This window comes from Amphibalanus amphitrite, unplaced genomic scaffold, assembly GCF_019059575.1.
Source record: "Amphibalanus amphitrite isolate SeventyFive unplaced genomic scaffold, NRLGWU_Aamphi_draft 000865F_arrow, whole genome shotgun sequence".
Taxonomy (NCBI): Eukaryota; Metazoa; Arthropoda; class Thecostraca; order Balanomorpha; family Balanidae; genus Amphibalanus; species Amphibalanus amphitrite.
The window spans coordinates 216,860-235,881 of NW_024882359.1; the positions used below are offsets into that span (position 1 = coordinate 216,860).

Here is a 19,022-nt window from a genome sequence, read left to right on the forward strand (position 1 = left end):
CCATTGGTCCATCTCCAGCGAGCCGCCGTGTGATTGGTGGAGAGGTGGGCTCGGCCGGGGCGCGGCGGCCTTCGCGGAGGGCCGCTGTCTGCTGACACTGCTGCCGTGCGTGCGGCGGGGATTGTCTAGTCACTCCGTTAGCTGTGCCTCGGGGCACGGCGCCGGGGCTGAAGGCTGCGGCCCGACCTCCGGCGCGGCGTCAGGTAATTACCGAGCTGGCCTGGGGCGCGGTAATTTTACCGAGGTCCACCGCGGTCAGCTGACGCGCTGACGAAAGGGGCCTGAATGGGAAAGGATGCTGTTATGGAGCGTGACGTTCAAGTCCGACATTGCCGACATGCTACATTCGACGTTGTTCTGAGTTATGGTGGTTTCACGCATTTCCGTTGGTCCGGCTTCTGACTTGGTATGCAGATTATTCTGGCCTTCAGACCAGCAATGAACCCGTGATGTGTTTTCCACTCTTCATCCTGTACTGTGTCTTGGTTTAGCCCTGTTCCAGAGTGTTGCTGCCCTCCGCTAAAGAGGAAGTTTCACTGGTCGATTATCATCATTAATCGAATAATTAATGTATCCCGTGGTGAGGTTCTGTTTCTGGCGTCTGCTTCGCCTAGTTTTCGAAACGTTGTTTTCCTTTGGTTTTGTTTCGTGGGGAGGATGTAGTCAAGCGTTGCCGATACGTATTACAGCCATGACCAAATGCATCTGTTCATCAAGCTATGTCAGGTGAAATCCTCATTCGGCACTCTGATCACAGTGTTGACGTATTCACTGTTTTTACGCGAATCTGTTTTTGCTGTATTGGATCACCATTAACCATTGTCATTAGTGTCCCCTCATAACTGTTCTCGCCCGTAACCACCCCATCCATTCTATCACATCACATGTGAAGGGGGTTTAATCAGCGTCCCGTTTTATTAATTCTTTCATCAGATAAATGATGCAACTCAGTGCCAGTGTGCTGAGTATTAGCCTCACCTGACTCCCAGAATAGCCAATTACCGATCGGTCGGTAGTTCCAACATGCGGCCTTCGTCTGTCGTATTTGGATGCCTGTTTGGTGATGCAAAAGGATAATTTTCTTATAGAAATGCTATTCACATTTCCCAATCAATAAATACTCTATGGGTGGTAATTGCGAAGATAATTTTTTAGCCTTCCCCTCGAGGGTAAAGGCCCATGTTTTCTCTCTTCTCTTCGAAGAAAACTGACTGTTTTGTATTCAGCCCACCCAATTTGGTGCGTTTTTCCTCGTTGCCGGGGCTGGGCTGGGGACAAACCTGGGAGTCTTGTTCCCTCTCCACCCACGTTGATCGCCCAGCCGGGTGCACACCTGTGGGTGACGTCACGGTGCAATGCTGACGTAATCCCTCTGACAGGCGGTCATTGGCTGCTGAGGTGGGCACGGCCGGCCGGCTGCGCTGGCAGACTGCCAGGAAAGCCTGTCAGTCTCGCCGGATATTGCTGTACTGAGAATGCCCACTGGTTACCTGCCTACCAGGAGAGGGGTTGTCGGAAGTTTGGTGAACAGAGCACTGGTTTTGCGGTGCTGGTGGCGATTCGGAGGATACAGAGGAAATGCTTGCTAGCTGGTGGCTTGTGCTGTGAGACAGACCCTTCTCGCGATAAATGGGATTTGAAAATTAAATATTGTATCAAAAACAAAGATATTATTATTATTCGCTGAATTTTCCGTTCGTTTAAGCCAAAATGCTGCCTCTGGCGCTAACAGCATAGAAAGAAAATAAAAGTTGATTTCGGGTGGTGATTATGACTGATAATCTGCATTTCTCAATTTTCTGCAAATTTCAATTTTCATTTTTTTTGGCACTCAATCTGCATTTCTGAAGCGTAGTCTATTATTTCCAATTTAGTTGTTTTTGTTGGTTGGTTGGTTGGTTGGTTGGTTGGTTGGTTTGGTTGGTTGGTTGGTTGCTTGCTTGCTTGCTTGCTTGCTTGCTTGCTTGCTCCCGCTGCACTGAACGACTTGATTGTGTCTTATTTGCATTTTAGTAATGGCGAGGGATGTTGCAGTAAAGTTTTGGTAACACAAACATGCTTGTTCGCACGAAGCCTTGCTCCGATTTCTCCGACAGACTGGTCCTTTTAATAAATTATACTGGCTTAAAATTTCATGAGGCTCACCCAAATAGCATCTGACCTGTGACCTGTGGCTGGCTCCAGCGCAGGGTCGAGCTGGTAACAGTCCAGCCATGAAGGGCGACGCGCCGATGGGTCTGATGGCCGCGAAGTTATTGACTGAACAAGACACGTTATTGACGTGATTGAATGAGAAAGGCCGAATTGCTTTGATCAGTTTCTGATGAATGAATTCAGTGAGGTGATGGTGCAGTGGTGGTAAGGCGCTACGTTACATAAAAAATATGAACTATTTGAACTATATTATGATTAATATTTCTGTTGGCAATCTGTGCCTGCGGTCCACACCACAAGGCCGGTAGTGTGCTGAGCGTCCATTTGCAGTTTGGCACTACATACACTACACGTCTGATTTTCCTTCTCGCCACAAGACAACGCAGTGCTTCATTTCCCTATTCCATGCGTGTTTGGGCAACCTCAGGTCAGGGCTCAGGTCAGAAGTCGGCACCGTTTTTATATAAGCGGTCCGCCGAGCCTTTGATGAGGCCGTCACCTGTCACTCGTACGGGTCACGTTCGCCGGCGCGTGTCACAGCCGCAGGTGTGGGCGTTGTCCCCCCTGAGGGCATTATTCGAGACAGTTGGCCGGGCAGAAAAATAGCTCTGATGAGGGGTTCGGTACGCAACTGGTGCCATAGGGGGTTTTCTTTCTTTCTTTTCTGGAAGCAAGCGGCTTTGTTACCTAGGCCATCCGCCGACTCAAGTGGGACTTTTTCTGTGGCATTGAATGTCCCTTTGTGTGTGAGCTGACTACATCTCCACGTGATCACGTTGTTCTGGGAAGTTTCCTATTTGAGTGATATTGTGATGTGAATACTGACCATATGGTGTCAATGAAAAGGCTATTTTTTGCAAATGGTGAAAAAAGACCTAAAAAAGAAAAAAGAAGAGAGTCAAGAGAAGTGTATTCGGTGCTGAAGAGAAACTTATATCTTCAATCGGATTTGTTATCGCGTCTTGCTTTGGTCGCTACTCCGTCTTTGCATATATGTTTTGGGAGTTTCTCAATTTTGTGGCTAAAGTTTCTGCCACGCCGGCATCAGATAAGCAGCGATGATCAATTTGTGGATCCCGCACCCTGCAGCGGGACATATTGGCTACGTTTCCATGGCACAGTTTAAGCCGATTGCGCTAAATGGATTTGCTCCATTATGACATTTAGGCATCATTTAAAAATGTAAATATAGGATTAGATGCTGGCTAAAACCATATATAGGTAAGGTACGCTCTTTTTTTTTGCATAAGGTGAATAGTTAGCACCCGAGAAAAACGCACGTCAAATTCCACTAAATCGATTTAGACCCGTCATGGAAACGTAGTGATTGACACTCTCCCGCGGATCAGACTCTGCATGTGCCTGCGTTCCCCGTTACCTGGCGCCTCAGGCTAGGAGCGGAGCTAGCCGGCGGATTTCGCGGGCCTCTGGGAACCCGTCACAGCCGCCGCCCGCCGTCCGTGGTTGCTTCCTTGCCAAGGACGCAATGCTGGTTCGAACAGTGCGTGTCACGGTGCGCACCAGGAGAAAAATTGTCGGATGCTGAATCATAACAAAACTGTGGCGATTTGGTAGAAGTGAGGCTTATGCGGAATTTCATTGTGGATTGGACATAACGTACACTATGTCAACGAATCAACACCTCGTCCTCATATTCATTATTCATTGGAATTTCAAAAAGAAAATATTTTTTTTCGAGGATACCGCCATTGTTGTTTGCCCTGATCACGTACATACACCAAATCTAACCTGGCATGTACGGGAAAATTAGATGCAGAGAACCATAAATGTTCTTATTCGTTCCCGACCCGTTAGCTGAAAACAAATCGGTCATTTGAATGCATGACTCGTGGTCTTGGTTGTAGTTAGAGGCTAAAGCTATCGCTTATGAGAGCTGTAGCGGCCTCAAATACGGGGCTTTTGAGCCATGCACTCGCTATTATTGCATGCGGAGAGCCCCTAAAAGAGCTGGCTGTATCCGTGGATTCACTGCCTCAAGGTGCACGTCGAGGCCATCGAAATGCACGTAACCACCGATAAAAGTGCGTTGCATCTTGGGTACCGATATTGTATCTGTCGGCACACACGAACCCCGCAGCACCCCAAACGGCCGTGCCAAGTTTAAACGGCTGAGCCCTGCGGCTCCCTCCTCGGCCGTTTGTGGGACTCGTTTGTCTGGTGAGAGCGCCCCGGGCCGGCCGCCGTGCCGGCCACCGCCGAGCCGAGCGTTCCAAGACGGTGCCGTCGGGGCGGGGACCGGGTGGGGGGGGGGGGGGGGTCTCGACAGGTCGATGGAGACGAGTGCTTGGGTGAGCATCGATCGGGCGGACTCAATGACCCCATGGCCGGCTGACGTTTCGCTGAATAGGCCCAGCGCTGACTGGGTCATGAGCGGGGATCGAGTCTATGCGGAGACCTGACGCGCTGTGTGGGGGATTGGAGGAAGGGAAGACGGAATGAAATGGAATACTCCGCAATGGATGTTAGAAGAATTTGTGAGAAGTAATTATCAGCTACGCAAATGATAGACGACATAATCACATTTGAAATAATTTACACGCATGACAACTTGCGTGTCATGTGTCATAAGGTGGTCCCATAAGGCTATTCGCACACTGTTTACCCTCACAGACCTACGCCAAGCCGCGAAGAGAAACCAAAATACACGGATGAGCGGTAAGGCTGTCTGTCGTCACTAGAGTTGCAAAGTTTCCCTACCGCACTACCGGCATGCCGGTAAATTTTCACTACCGCAGGTTTTTTCGTGGTATCTGGCATGTCTTGCCGGTAGCATGCCGGTATTTTTGATTTTGCACAAAAATAGAAAATATCAGCATTGGTTTAAACTTTGGGCACTAAGAGGCTATCAAATTATAATAACAGCAATATTAGCCACTGAAAAATACATTTTGTGGTAGAAGTTACATTGCTAAGGGTAGGGATAACACATGGACCTCAGCGATTCACAGGTTTTGTTATAATTAGGATTGTCAAGAATCTACTGTGGTCAATAAATGGAAGAATACTTATTCATGCTGCAAAAGCTCGATCAATCAGTAAGTCTAATGGTATGTAATAGGTAAAATACAACAAAATAAATAAATGTTCATGACAACGTTCCCTAGAGGAAAAGGCAGAATCAAAACACCACAAAACACATTGTTTGGAAACTGGCCTTGAGTCCTGAGATGTGGTCTGAGATACTCTACAAAGTATTTGACACTGAAAATCCAGCTGAAAAGGCAGGTAGGTATTAGGTAGCCCTGAGCCTGACTTTGGTCCCAAAAATGAAATGAAAATCAAATAAACTGGCATTTTGTCTCATCTTTACAAGGAAACAAAATATGCATACAAAATAAACAAAGTGGCGCAGAATAACAGGGGAACCAAGGATTGACTTTTTAGATCTTCTCTCCCCTGATGGAAGGATGTAAGATGATGACGTAATATTTATTCGTATGCCTTTTTGGTTTAATTCCTGAAAGGGAATGCATTTTCTTGTAGTGAACTAAACTCACAATGTTGATTATATCAGAATTCAATATCGTTTTGGATCATTTACATCAACAAATCATTTATGAGGTAGTTTGCTACAGTTCAGAAACTTTTTTTTGCAGCAATTTAATCAGCTGGTTAACCCGCGCGGGGCTGGGGGGGGTAAATTTTACCCCCCTCGCGAATTTTTGCGATATCTCAAAAACGGCGGCGCGCAGCGCCGCCAAACTTTCAGTACCTTTTCTTACATCAATTTGACACGTTCCCTGAAAATTTGAGCGAAATCCGTCGGAAAATTTTTGAGAAATTGACGTTTTAGTGACGTCATGTTCGTCATTTTCGCCTTAAAAACGGCAAAAGTTCAAACGCCGCTAACATCTTCATTTTTAAGGGAATCAAGACGTAACAAAAAAGGTTATACGTAATTTTACTTTGTCTATCAAATGGCTATCTCGCTTTTTGAAAATTTTGGATTTTGGCCTAAATTTTTTCAAAAAACTGACTTTTTTGGGAAAATCATTATAAAATCCAAAATTTTGAGTCTATCGAAAAAAACGGAATATATGTCAGAGAAGTGGTCTATGTGCACCTACATACCAAATTTTAGAAAAATCGGTTCAAAAATGTAGGAGTTATTCAAAATTTTATGACGTCACGACACACAATTTTTTTGAAAAATGACTTTTTTTGAAGTTCTAGACCTCGTACGGAAACAAAAATAGCACCATTCGATTCGCCGTGAAAAACTGCATCAGATAGACACCTTTTTAGGCCCTAACAACCAACTTCAAAATTTGACCTCACTTGACCTGACCTTGACCTGACCTCGACCTGAAATTCATCCAGAGGTGGTCCATATCACTTATTGAGTGTGCCTATTGAATTCTATGAGTAAAATGACCCATAAAACATGTGCCGCACATGCCCTTTTCTATATTTTGTTTTTTGGTGACCTGACCTGACCTGACCTGACCTTGACCTTGACCTCTGAATGATATTGTATGCAACGAATATTGTCTTGGTAGCCTAAGAACACGTTTTGGGCGATGAGTCTCAGTCCATGACTCCATTCTTCGGCAACTACGATGCAAGGCCGATACTGTAGAAACTTGCAATTTGTACCCTTGACCTGACCTTGACCTTGACCTCAAACTTTAAATTAAGTACATGTTTTTAGTAGTTCGTGATGAGAGCTTTCGATTGGCGTTTGAATTTTCCAAATCGGACCGTTAGTTCGGGAGATAACAGGGGGGGTAAAATTTACCCCCCCCCCCCCCAGCCCAGCGCGTTCGGCTGGAGACCCCAGCCCCGCGCGGGTTAAAAGTCTCTGTTATTATGGCGCATCTGTTTCGAAATCTTTGATAGTTGATAACCTATCAAATTATAGAGTTCAGTGTTGAATGTTGATAACCTTGTGTTTGGAGAGGAAGATTCTTCGAGAAAGCGGGTATTATATCGTTTTTATGCATATTATTTGGTGGCTGTTCTCAGGACAAGTGAGTTTTTCACATTTTTCAAATGATTCGTATCTTATTCATGAGCCAGCAAGCCATGGCGAAAAGGAAAAAAGGTGTTGATCTCGCTTCCTCAGGCACATGGCCGAATCTGTAGGTACTTTTTATGTTGTGGCCATATAGATTTCAAAATTTAATTTTGGTTGGTAGGCTCCTGCAACATTTTAGGAGAATGTGGAATAGTAGAACACCTCTGAAATGTTAATGTGATTACTGCTAACTTGAACTGTCCAGTCTTCAGAAACAATTCAGTAATTTAAGTTCTTTTTGTCATTGCTTTTTTTGATGCTTTTTTCTTACTGCTTTTTTGTAGGCTTTTTCTCTTTGATTACACGTGATATTTTAACAGTTATAGACTGGAACTGAGTTTCAAAATTGTGGGTATTTGTGGGGCCAACTGAGCCAAAATCATCCTGTTCGTAGTTAGGTTGGACATTGGGTGGCTGCTGGATGGGAACTGGGATGGGTACTGAAATTGCCAAAGTGTGGCATCTCTTGTATGGGTAAGCTTGAATCAACATTACAGGTTTTTTTAGTATGCCGGTAATTTGGTGGTGTTTTTGCTTGGGTCGTGGTAGCATGCCGGTATCTCAGAAAATTTTTGTGGGGCGGGGCGGTGCCGGTAGCAGCCTTTGGGGGAAATTTTGCAACTCTAGTCGTCACCCATGCACATATTCAAAACGCTGTCGATGTCGGTTATGATGGTAATGCATATGCTTCGTTGAATATAATGCATGCCTTGATGTTTCTCTCACTTGCGTTTCTTGGCAGAAATCATTCTACGCAAATTTGAAGTTAAAAAAAAAATGTACCGGCGCGGTGGCCGACCTCAGAGACTTCAGTGACCGAGCTCCGACGCCCATATTCCGTTTGACCAGGCTGCATTCCATTGGCGGAGAGGTTATGAACAGCTAATGCAGTGGTTCTCGTCCAGCGCGGTACGTGCGGGGAACGCTCGGGGTATCCGAACCGCTCGCCGGTTGAGTCGCCCCGGCCGACCGCTCACTGTCGCAATGCCTGCACAACTCGCCGTTCACTCTGGCCGACTGGAGGCTGTAAATCTGTGCTGTGCAAGTTGCAGGTTGGTCTTAACATCTTAACATGTCCAATTTACTGATCGCGAACTGGTTGTTGTTATTCATAAAAATTAAGTCGATGACGTCACTTGTTCGCGGACACAATTTGTTCGTGAACAGTTTGTTGATGTTTGTTTATTTGGAAAATTTATCAAACAACTAACCGTGCTAAAAAGGTTTTATTTGACATGTTAAGATGTTTTCCAATGGGACACTATATGGGGTAGCCAGTAGCCACCAATCAGTTCCGTTCCTCCCATCTTCCGATGGCCCCTAAAGCAACAGTGCCGTTCATCGTCATATACAACACCCTTCACTCTACACTCCTGCATTGCAAAATATATGTATCCGGGTCAGCGGCCGTCCCACTTTCTGCGTGTGCTGAACTCAGTCTCTGCGTCTGCGTGTGTATTCTGCCCCACCCCGGCGTCTGCGTGTGTATTCTGCCCCACCCCGGCGTCTGTGCAGAGAAGGGGTTGCTTTGTCGGCGGTAACTCGCAGCGCCACACCCGTCTGCCAGACGGCCTGTGCGTGTCGCAAAGTCGCGCTCTGGTCAGTCTCTGGGACAGCGCCGCCGCCGCACAGCAGAGAAATGACTGTTGTTCTGTGCCGAAGGCCTTCCGCTCAAGCTTTGTAAAATGTGGTAACCGTGCCGTGGAGTGTTTGAATGGATGCGCCTGATGCCGTTGAGGCGCTATATCAGAGGTGTTGTGCCACTGCCAGCCAACTTTGCTATGTTGACGTTAAGTTGGCCTGGTGGATGGTCAGTAAGAGTTAACGTTGCAACAATCTCCTTATTTTCTTGCTCGATTAGTTTTTTGTTTTTGTCAAATATGTTGTTTTCTTTTACCTGCCTTTTTCCTTTTCCCAGCTCAACTTTTTATTTGTCCTACTTCCCATCTCTTTCCTGTCTTATGAATACGTCACCCCAACTTGAAGCTCGCTAAACATAAACATTTCCTGCTATGGACAGTTCCCAGATGATTACACTTGAATAATTAAATTATCTATGCTTTGTTTTGGCTCACATGAAGGACACTTGTCAAACGCATATATTCAAGGCTCAAAGCTTCATGACTCAGTGTTTTTATTCCGGAGAAATGTCCTCTTAAAACGTGAATCCTCAGCCCAGCTGGACGGTGGACACTGGCCAGGAAGTGCGTCGTAAGTTCAGCACTTGGTGTGTCGTTCGCGTGGTTTGCCAGCACACCCGACACGACGCGTCGGCCAGCGGCGCAGGGGCGCGGTCGGGCCTCGCGTGTTGCACGCCTCCGCCGCCGTCATCTCCTGCATCCGGCCGTGTCGGCTCCCTCTGATGTCGGCTGTCGTGTCGGTGACCGTGGTGTCCGCACTAGTGGAAATAACCGTGTAGTGCCGGCGTTTGGGGGAAGTGGTGATGGTGACGGGGCACGCTGCCGTCCTCCACTTAGCGCCAACTGTCGGCTTCCGTCTCGGGCTGAGAGATGGCCACCGCTGCTGCTACCTCCACTCACGGGGCGGATGTGCGGGTCCGCGACCCCCGGCCCGGCTGCGTGGTTATGTAACTTGTTGATACTGCTTTATCCGGCCTGACCATGGACAACGTATGCATGACATGCAATCGCGGGCTAATTAATGTTTGTGTGTGCATGGTTGAATCCATCCGTTATCGGTCCTGCGCTTAGTTAACCCGATCTGTTTTTTATTTACCAGTTTCGGCTGAGAAAAGAAATAAGTATATTTCATCAGAATTTGAAAGGCCACACGCCCAACAACAATCTGAGATCATCGCTGGGCTCGAGTTTGGATCGGGCGATGCCACGTTCGTTAGTGAGCTGTTTGATAAGATGCAGGGGCACCAGTCTGAGGCCCAATTTCGGCTTTGTGTACCGCCTCTCCAAACACGCCCCCAACACGTATTACACATTACACAAAGCACACCCCCAACGTGCCTCCAGTCACACCTCCCCAAAGTGTAAACTTTTTCAAATACAATATCCCTAACTTACTCCAGGCCTTGTATATTGCACCAAATAATCAAATAACTCAGCGAAAGGCATCGGTACCTATGTGCAATGTGCATTGAGCAATGTTCATACAAAATGCATAGCAAAATCACTATGCTATGCTTAAAACATTTGTCGTAATGTGGAAAGCGCGAGAAGAGCGTAGGTGACCGATGATTTATTTTTCAATGTGTAAGAGAGAATTGCTGCCCCAGTTGAAAATATTTGTGAACTTCTTGTGAACTCGTCATCCCAAATGCTATCATCGGACCCTTCTTTGTCGAAGTTCCACCGGTGACACGCCTCCTCGCGGTCAACTGCGCGTCTGCCGTGCGCCCTGCCAGGCTGCCCCTGTCGTCGCCGTGTCGTCCAGTACCATTGACGTCAAGATGGCGCTGCCCTGAGGTCTCCCTCCTGGGTCGGGGATGCGCAATCAAGGACGCCACGTGTCCCACTCTCGTAAACCCGCGCCGCTGAATCAATATTTGAGTTGGGGGCTGGTCAAGGGTGATGTGAAAACAGTCACTATCACGTGAAATGAGTCGATTTGCCAGATGCGTCTCAAATGTCGTATGAATGAGCTCTTGACCGTACCATGGGGATGGGTGATGTGCTTCTTCGTTTTCACCTGTTGAGTGAACTTGTATTTGAAACGAGCATTCCTGATTCCCCTTACCCTGTTTATCAGGGGCGCGGGAACTACTTTCAGACTGGGGGGGGGGGGGGCACACCATAATAGAGTAGAGTAGAGATCAACCTAGGGTACCCCCAAATCTAGTTTTCTCACTAGTCTTAGGCCACTTGTTTTTCATCTCTTGGCTTGTTCAACAAAAAAAGAAAACATTTGAAAAAATTGCGATATTCCGTCTCAAAGTTGTGGAGGCACCGCCCCCACGGCCCCGGAGTTGGGGGGGGGGGCGGGCAAGCTGCCCCCTACTGCCCCCCCCCGGTTCCCCTATGCTTTTTATTATACCTACTGGTTGATTTATATCATTTTTCGTGCGTGAGAAGTGGTTCAGATGGCTGCGATTTCCAGCGTGAACTATTTCGCAGTTATTTTCGGGTGATTGTGTCATTTTGACAGATTGTGACCTTTGCTGGATGTAGTTTGTTTATGTCCCGATATCTGCCAGGCTTTCTATGGACGCCAATATTGACCAATCAATTCACCACAAAACGTAAACTGAAGCTGACCAGCCATTCTCTCGCGGCGTCTGGCTTCATCTGGGACGAGCTGCCGCGCCGTCGCAGTCCGCGATGCAATCTGTACGAGTATACCTGTACCTCCGTGCCACGAGTACCTACCATCGGGACCATGACTCGTGAAGAATGCATACCTGTGGTGGGCAGCAGCCATAGAGATCTCTACCTGATGCAATAATCTCAGTGCATTCCGATATTGTTACTGATTCACAGCGCGATTACTTTTGCTTTGTTTGTGTGTTGCCTTGTTTGGCTCAGGGAAATTCAAAGCAAAGCACGGTCCACCTGGATGGACCTCGGGAGCGGGCGCAGCTGGCGGCCACCTCGCTCGTCAGGTGGGCCCGCCGCAACAAGATGGAGGTCGCGGGCGAGAAGACCCAGCTCCTCGTCCTCTCCCAGAACCCCCGAGACGCCGCCGACTGCCACATCCGCGTGGCGGGCCAGCTGGTGGAAGGGGGAGCCGAGCTGAAGTTACTGGGAGTGACTCTCGACAGGACGCTGGGCTTCGGCGCACACTGTAGGAGCCTCCGCCGGCGCGTCCGACCCCGCACCGCCCAACTACGACGCCTCACCGGCCGCAGCTGGGGACTCAAGGAGCAGCAGTTGCGCGCCGTGGCCAATGGCTACGTGCGCGGCGCGCTGGAACATGCGGCTGCTGCCTGGCTGCCGGCAACGTCAAAAACCAACGTGGAACTACTGGACCGGGAGATGCGCGCCGCGGCCCGAGTGGTCACGGGCTGTATCCGCTCGGCGCCCCATCACGGCGTCATGGCTGAAGCCGGGATCCTCCCCGTATCGGCCAGGCGCCCTGCGCTGGCGGCGCGCATGATGGCGAAGGCCGCCGCCCTGCCGCCGGAGGACCCCCTGCATCAGCTCGCCATGGATGACCCACCGCGGCGGCTCAAGCTGATCACCGGCTGGCGGGAGGTGGGCCGAGAAGTCCTGCGGGAGCTGCGGGTAGAGCTGCCAGTCGAGCCCCTGCTACCGAAGAGGCCACCGCCGTGGACACCGAGCGGACCCATCACATTCAACGTGGGGATCGGCGCTCTTCCCGCAGGGGCCGCCAACTCGACCAAGAGGGAGGCGGCGCTGCAGCATCTCGCGTCCCTGACACAGTGCGCCATCTGGGCATGGACCGATGGCTCAGCGAGCGGTGGAGTGCTCCGAGGAGGGGCTGGCGCCCTGGTCATCGGAGCGGACGACAGCCGCACCGAGCTTCGGATCCCGGCGGGCACCCTCTGCTCAAGTTTTAGAGCAGAGATGGTAGCCCTGCAGAAGACCCTAGAGCACATCATCGAGAACGAGAGTGGCACGGATCCAGTCATCATCTGCACGGACTCCATGTCGGCCGTGGCCGCCCTGAGGGAGGGCCCGTCGGCCCAGCGGTCTGCCCGAGGAGCGACGGTGTGGCAGCTGTTGCGGAAGGCGTCAGCTGGGGACCGACCGGTCACCCTACAGTGGGTACCATCCCACTGCGGGATCCCGGGCAACGAGGCCGCCGACACACTGGCGAACGAGGCCGCGGCTCTGGCGCAGGAGGACGTTCCGCTCGACGTGGAGACCATCTACCGAGCAGCGGTCCGTACCGCAAGAGACCGCGCCGCCAGGGAGAGGCCGTCCTACCCGGACCCGGAACACAAGGCCGCGACCGGCTGGTACCGTGAGCTGATGGGCACAGGGTACCCACCGCCAATCTCCAACATGGACAGGACGAGCGCAATCGACGTCCACCAGATCCGAACTGGGCGATGGAGCGGCTCCGCCCAGTTCCTCCACGAGATAGGGAGGAACCCGTCCGTGGACTGCCCACAGTGCCGCAGTCTCGGCTGTATCGCGGCCCGCTGCAGGCTCTGTGGAGAGGAAGCCGACACACCGAGACACATCCTCCTGACATGCCCGGGGATGATGGGGGTCCGCCTCCGGACCCAGGCCATCGGCAACATACTGCCGACCCCAGAGGAGGTTCGGCGCAGCGATGCAGTGGCGGCCCTGGTGGCCGCCTTCAGGGCCCTCCAGAGCCACTAGGCTACACCGCGGCTTCGCCGCGGCTGCGGGGACCGACAACAACAACAACAACAACCTGGATGGACCAAACGTACATTTATATCGATCATCTTTCAGGCGTGAGTTGAGTGGGTGGGGGAACACATTGTGCCCCCGTCTCCTTCGTCCATTGGAGATTATTATAGTCTTGTGCGAGTTTTCATTGGAACAAGGACAGAAACTGGGCCGGCAAAGGATGTGTAGCCGCTCTTTAGTGTCAGCTGGTGTAGCCGTATTCGTTGATAGCGCGAGTTTCCCGACGAATCAGCCCGGATAACCGAGCTCAGTTCCCCGTTGCTTCAAAAACTTTTCTCTGTGTTATGAATTACATCAGCGTTGACGTATTCTTATCAACATTTCGGTACATTTCACCATGTTTCAACCGTCACGGATCATGGTACGACTGTCGTGACGCCAAATATTTACACAAAGCTTATCTTCATTGCTGTATGCCACTTTCGTAATCACTCCCGGTGCACAAGTAAGGCTGGCGTACTAACTAGAAACATCCGTCGACCGTTCATCGCAGTGAGTGCAAACACCTCGCTGTGACGTGGGTGTGCTGCGTTTGATGACGTCACAGACGTCCCATTCACGATCTGTGAGAGGGGGGGGGGGGGGGTAAAGAGAGGAGAAAACACCCGTAAACTCGCGGCGGCCCGTGCTGCGCGCGGGTATGGGGGGGGGGGCGGCCTGCGCGGCTTACGACACCGGGGGGGGGGGGGTGATGAACGGTGCGTATGTGTGATATTGTGTGGGCCAGTGAGCGAGTGCGTGGGACCCAGACGTACAGCCGGAACCAGAGACCCCTGGCTGCCGAGACTGGTTGAAATGTGGATAACAAGGTGTGGCTAGATCTGAAATAACCCTATACTGAACGCAGCTGCTTAAAGTAACAGACGCACTGGGCACTTCCCCCGATAGGTATGTCCAATTTGATACTTTTTTCTTGAGCTTTTTTAGCTAAGCATAACAATAGACATTTTTAGTGTATGATTGTTTCCATGGTTGGAATAGTTGTAGACATAATTGTTATAAATTCAGGGCTGCGGAGTCGATGGATTTTCGGCGACTTCGACTCCGACTCCGACTCTGGCTTCCAAAAACCAGCTCCGACTCCGACTCCGACTCCGGGCAGAATTGTCCACTCCGACCGACTCCAACTCCCGACTCCGACTCCGCAGACCTAGCAGGGCTGCGGAGTCGACAGATTTTCGGTGACTCCGACTCCGACTCCGGCTCGGGTTTCTAAAATCGACTCCGACTCCGACTCCGACTCCGGTCACAACTGTCGACTCCGACCGACTCCGACTCCGACTCCGACTTCGACTCCGCAGCCCTGGTTATAATTGATGTGAAAATCGTCGATATTGTGCCGAAAAATTATTTCCTCGTGCTAGTTTAATTATAAACATATTACTAATTAACAGACATGTGCACGGATCCCAGACAGCCAATCACGGAAATCGAGATGTCCATTAGATTGACGGTCTTCAAGCATGAAATTATGGTGGAAAACATGGCTCATAGAAGCCTCTCAATGAACCAACTATTTTGCATTCCTTCAGGGTTAACAGTTCTGAGAAAATCCCTCAAGATCCATCTCGGATCCATGATTCGTGGCCATGGATCCGAGATGGATCTTGAGGGATTTTCTCAAAACTGTGAACTCTGAAGGAATGCAAAATAGTTGGTTCGTTGAGAGGCATCTATTAGCCATGTTTTCCACCACAATTCCATGCTTAAAGTCCACTAATCTAGTGGCCATCTTGATTTTCGCGTTTGGTCGTCTGGGATCCGTGCCCATGTCTGCTAATTAACAAATATAATCTAGAACAGTCTCAATGGTTAATGGTTATGTCACGACTCACTACAAGCACGCATATTATGATGCGCCATAGATGCACACATAAATATTGCAACCTGGGAAATTTCCACCGCTCCGCAACATTTCGTTATCTTATCCGTCGACGCATTGCTACATTTCTTCACATTTAGGAGGCCATTGCATTCGTACATTGCAGGTCGTGCTTGCCCGGGAGACGTCTATTTAAAACTCAAAACGATGTGGTTCATACGCCTTACCTACATGAGCATACTGTGGCCTGCGCTTTTTCCAAGAATTGACCGCTTAACTAGCGATCTGTGGGGCGCTGAGTCCAAATGCACTGGCGGTCCCAGGGGGGGGGGCCACGGGGGCCATGGCCCCCCCTTTGGTGCTGAAAGGTGGGGCCATACTATCTTTTGGCCCCACCTTTCAGATCGAACAAAAGTCCTAGAAAAGCTTTTTGTATGTTTCATTTTCTTTCTTGCGCCATCAAAGGACGTAAATTTCACTCATGGGTGGGCTCAGTTTCGTATTCTGTCAATTTGGCGGTCAGCGTCGCTGGCACCGGTTCACGAGTATGGCCGCACCTTACATGGAATATCAGCGTGGGTCTACTTGAGGCTCTCGTAGGCCCAGCAATGGCTGGCATGAGACCTCTTCGGCAGTGGCGGGTGGGCCCTGCCAAAGGAGCGTGGCTCTAAGTCACTAAAGTAAGACCTCATGGGCTGGTGCTGTGCACCTCAGAAGCCCGGTGGTGACGCCGTATGCCGGCTTGGTTTCCTAAGGATTAGCGTGGGATCTCCGGGGCCTGCATAGAGTTTGCATTAGCTAGTATGTAATTTCAGAGGCCTGTATGTAATGTGTACACAGTGGCGGTCGCGAGGGGCATCAGGGCCATGCCCTCCCAAGGCACATAAAGGGGGCCATCATATCATTTGCCCCCCCCTCAAGCAACCGATGGGCCCCCATAGGTGTATGGGACCCTGGCGCTGATTCGATCGTCACGAGGCTAAAAAAAAAACACGCCCACACCGGTCTTTGAGCGTCCAACACTGACCTCTGAGGGAACTTCAGTGGCGGTCAAGCGCCCACGTTGACCGCTAAGAGCCCACATCGACCTCTGAGGCCCCACATCTGACCTATGAGGACCCCTTACCGGCCTCAGGGGCCCCAACCGGCGTCTGAGGGTCTCACACCGGTCTCTAGTGGCCTTATTGCTGTCTCTGGTGTCCCAAGACGAACATTTAGGTGCCGATGAGGGCCCCGCATTGGCTGCTGAAGACCCGATGCTGGCCTCTAAGGGCCTGCATTGGCCTCTGAGGAGGGCTCATCTTGGCCTTTGAGGGCCCTCTGCTGGCCTCTGGGTTCCAACGACGGCTCATTCCGGTCTTTTAGGGCCCCACGCTGACCTCTGAGGGCCCCATGTTGGCCTGTAATGAGTAGGACCCACATAAGCCTCCGAGAGCCCAACTCGGTCTCTGATGGTCTCAAACTACTGGCCTTTGCAGTTTGCAGGCCCTGTACTGGTCTCTGAGGGCCCTAAACTGGACTCTAAGTGAAAACATACATGGGTGGGCTTCTGAAGATCACAGGGCTCACGCAGACTCCTGCACAGCCGTACGTTGGTCCTGATCGAGATTACTTTACGTCCTGATGGTCCCGCGCAGATTCCCTCATATTTCGACGTCGGGACCCCATGAGCCGGTGTGGGTCCTGGGGCTGGCAGAGACTGATTAAGTCCTTAGGGCTCAGGGCCAGTCTTTTTAGCAGTAGGACTATAAGGCAGGTTGAGTGAGCCCCAATAGAGCCGTTGCGAGGCCCCGCGCGAGTCGTGCGCGGCCCTCAGATGCCAATTTTGAAAACCAGGAACCTGTGGGGCCGGGGGTCTCCAGAGGTCGGCGTACCTATTCTCTCCCGCCGCCAAACAACTATATGGGTAAATGTCTTAGTCTGAAAATGATCTCTGGGTTTCACATGCTTGTTCAAAGCAAGAGGTATCCGTACTTTTCCGAATTGTTTTATTGTGATAAGGTCATGAATCCGCGTGCCCGACCTTCCAGTATATGCTACACCGATCCGTCGCCATGGTGCAGTGGCCCGACCGGTGGAAACACCGTGGGACGGGAAATGGAACTGGTGCTTTTGCCATAAAGGGACTATCCCACCTTTAACATGGGGTTTGAGTTGAGATAGCCAAGTTTGCGGCGAGGTTCAGAAACCACTATCTATCTAGGTTGCAACCCCCGCGGCCTCTTGGTGTTGAAGAAATTCGTTCCCTTCATTTGAAAATGGGCCTTGTGCAAGGCCCTATCTTCAACATGGAGCGACCGTTAGTGTGACGTCACCTCGTTTAGTCATTCTGATTTAAATGGGTTTGTTCGTTGAAAAATCGCTTAAAACTTGGTCTGAACTTTGTTGTGGTGCCTACAGAGTAAAAAGAATCAGCTTTATGACAGTAATGTGGCCTGGGGAAGGAGGTAATTTTGGACTGTGACGTCACATATTTGAAAGTTTGTGTTTGGAATATGGGAAGCCTAAGATGTTTAATGAAAAATAAATGCCAGAACCGTGTTCCTGGTCATCCAATCTATAAAGTCGGGCACAATTTAACTGGTTTTAACAACATTTTAGAAGGTGGGATAGTCCCTTTAAATTGAGCTTATAAAGATTTCACGCAAGAATGAGGTGGATGAAGCATAAGTAATGCCAACTGCGCGGCGCCTCGTGGACGTAAAAAATTAGCCGATCACCCTCCCCCCCCCCCCCCCCGGTGACTGATGAATGTTATGTCCCGCGAGTGTGAATTTGGCCCCCCCTTTTGCGAGCGGCTGCGACCGCCAGTGTCCAAATGCACAGACACACAACAGGCTCGTCAGTCGTTAATGGCTCATGTCTGCTAATGTGTTCCGTTCTTAGAACTTTGCCGGTCGCTTTGTTGTTGCCGAATGGGTCATGAGGTTTAACCGGCGTCTGGCGAGGTCCTGTTTTCCGAAACTTTGGATGAAGCTTGGGCAATCTGCGCATACATGGTGCCGGTGCGCTATGTATATTTTATTCATACCGGTAAAATGAGTAGGCTGGGCAGTGGGCATACGAAGACTCAGCCCTACAGAAAAAAGATCCACCATAGTTGAAGCTGTCTGATGGTGAAACTTGGCTCTCTAGAAGAGAGATGTCCACGACTCCACTGACCTTGACGCTGTATCACAATTGTTTCTTTGAGATAATGCTGGAGAAGTATATCATTTATTTCTGTACAGGAAAGCCGAACCCATGTGTTGTCAACTCTGACACCGCTCACCGCTATTTACGGTCTGTGGTGCTGCTCACAGCTGTTAGCACAGTTGTCTGTAGCATTGTGTGACCTGAGAATTGGAGCTGCCCTCAGCTGTGTGTGTGTGTACTGTGTGTGGCCTGTGGCGCTGTTGTGCATTCTGTCCGCGCTGGCAGCGCTGCTCCGCGCTCCGTTACCCGGCGTGTTGAGCCGGCGTGATCCGCTCCGAGGAAGGCTTGGTCTGCTAGCCTAAGGCTCTGGCCATGATTGCCGATTGGCAGAGAGGCCGCTTTCGGCGCTGCCGGGCTAGCTAGACTGTCCTATCCGCCCGAGCGGCTTGAAACCGGCAGTGCGAGCTTTGGTGGATGCTCATTTCTCGCCGGTCACTTCGTCACGTCCAGGTCACTTAACGTTACCCAGCGACTATTAACATTAGGCTTGTGACCTATC

General features: G+C 50.3%; 2 protein-coding genes across 2 annotated transcripts in view; both read left to right on the plus strand.

Moving 5' to 3' along the window:
* LOC122367384 overlaps nt 1–19,022 on the plus strand; it is a 48,471-nt gene that overhangs the window by 18,984 nt on the left and 10,465 nt on the right. The window lies entirely within an intron of this gene.
* On the plus strand, nt 11,782–13,452 carry LOC122367367. The gene has a single exon (XM_043340384.1). It carries the CDS (start codon nt 11,782–11,784, stop codon nt 13,450–13,452), a length of 1,671 nt encoding a protein of 556 aa, XP_043196319.1.

Excerpts from the sequence above, each read along its gene's own strand:
- LOC122367367 (XM_043340384.1), top strand. The coding sequence starts at position 11,782 with ATGGAGGTCGCGGGCGAGAAGACCCAGCTCCTCGTCCTCTCCCAGAAC.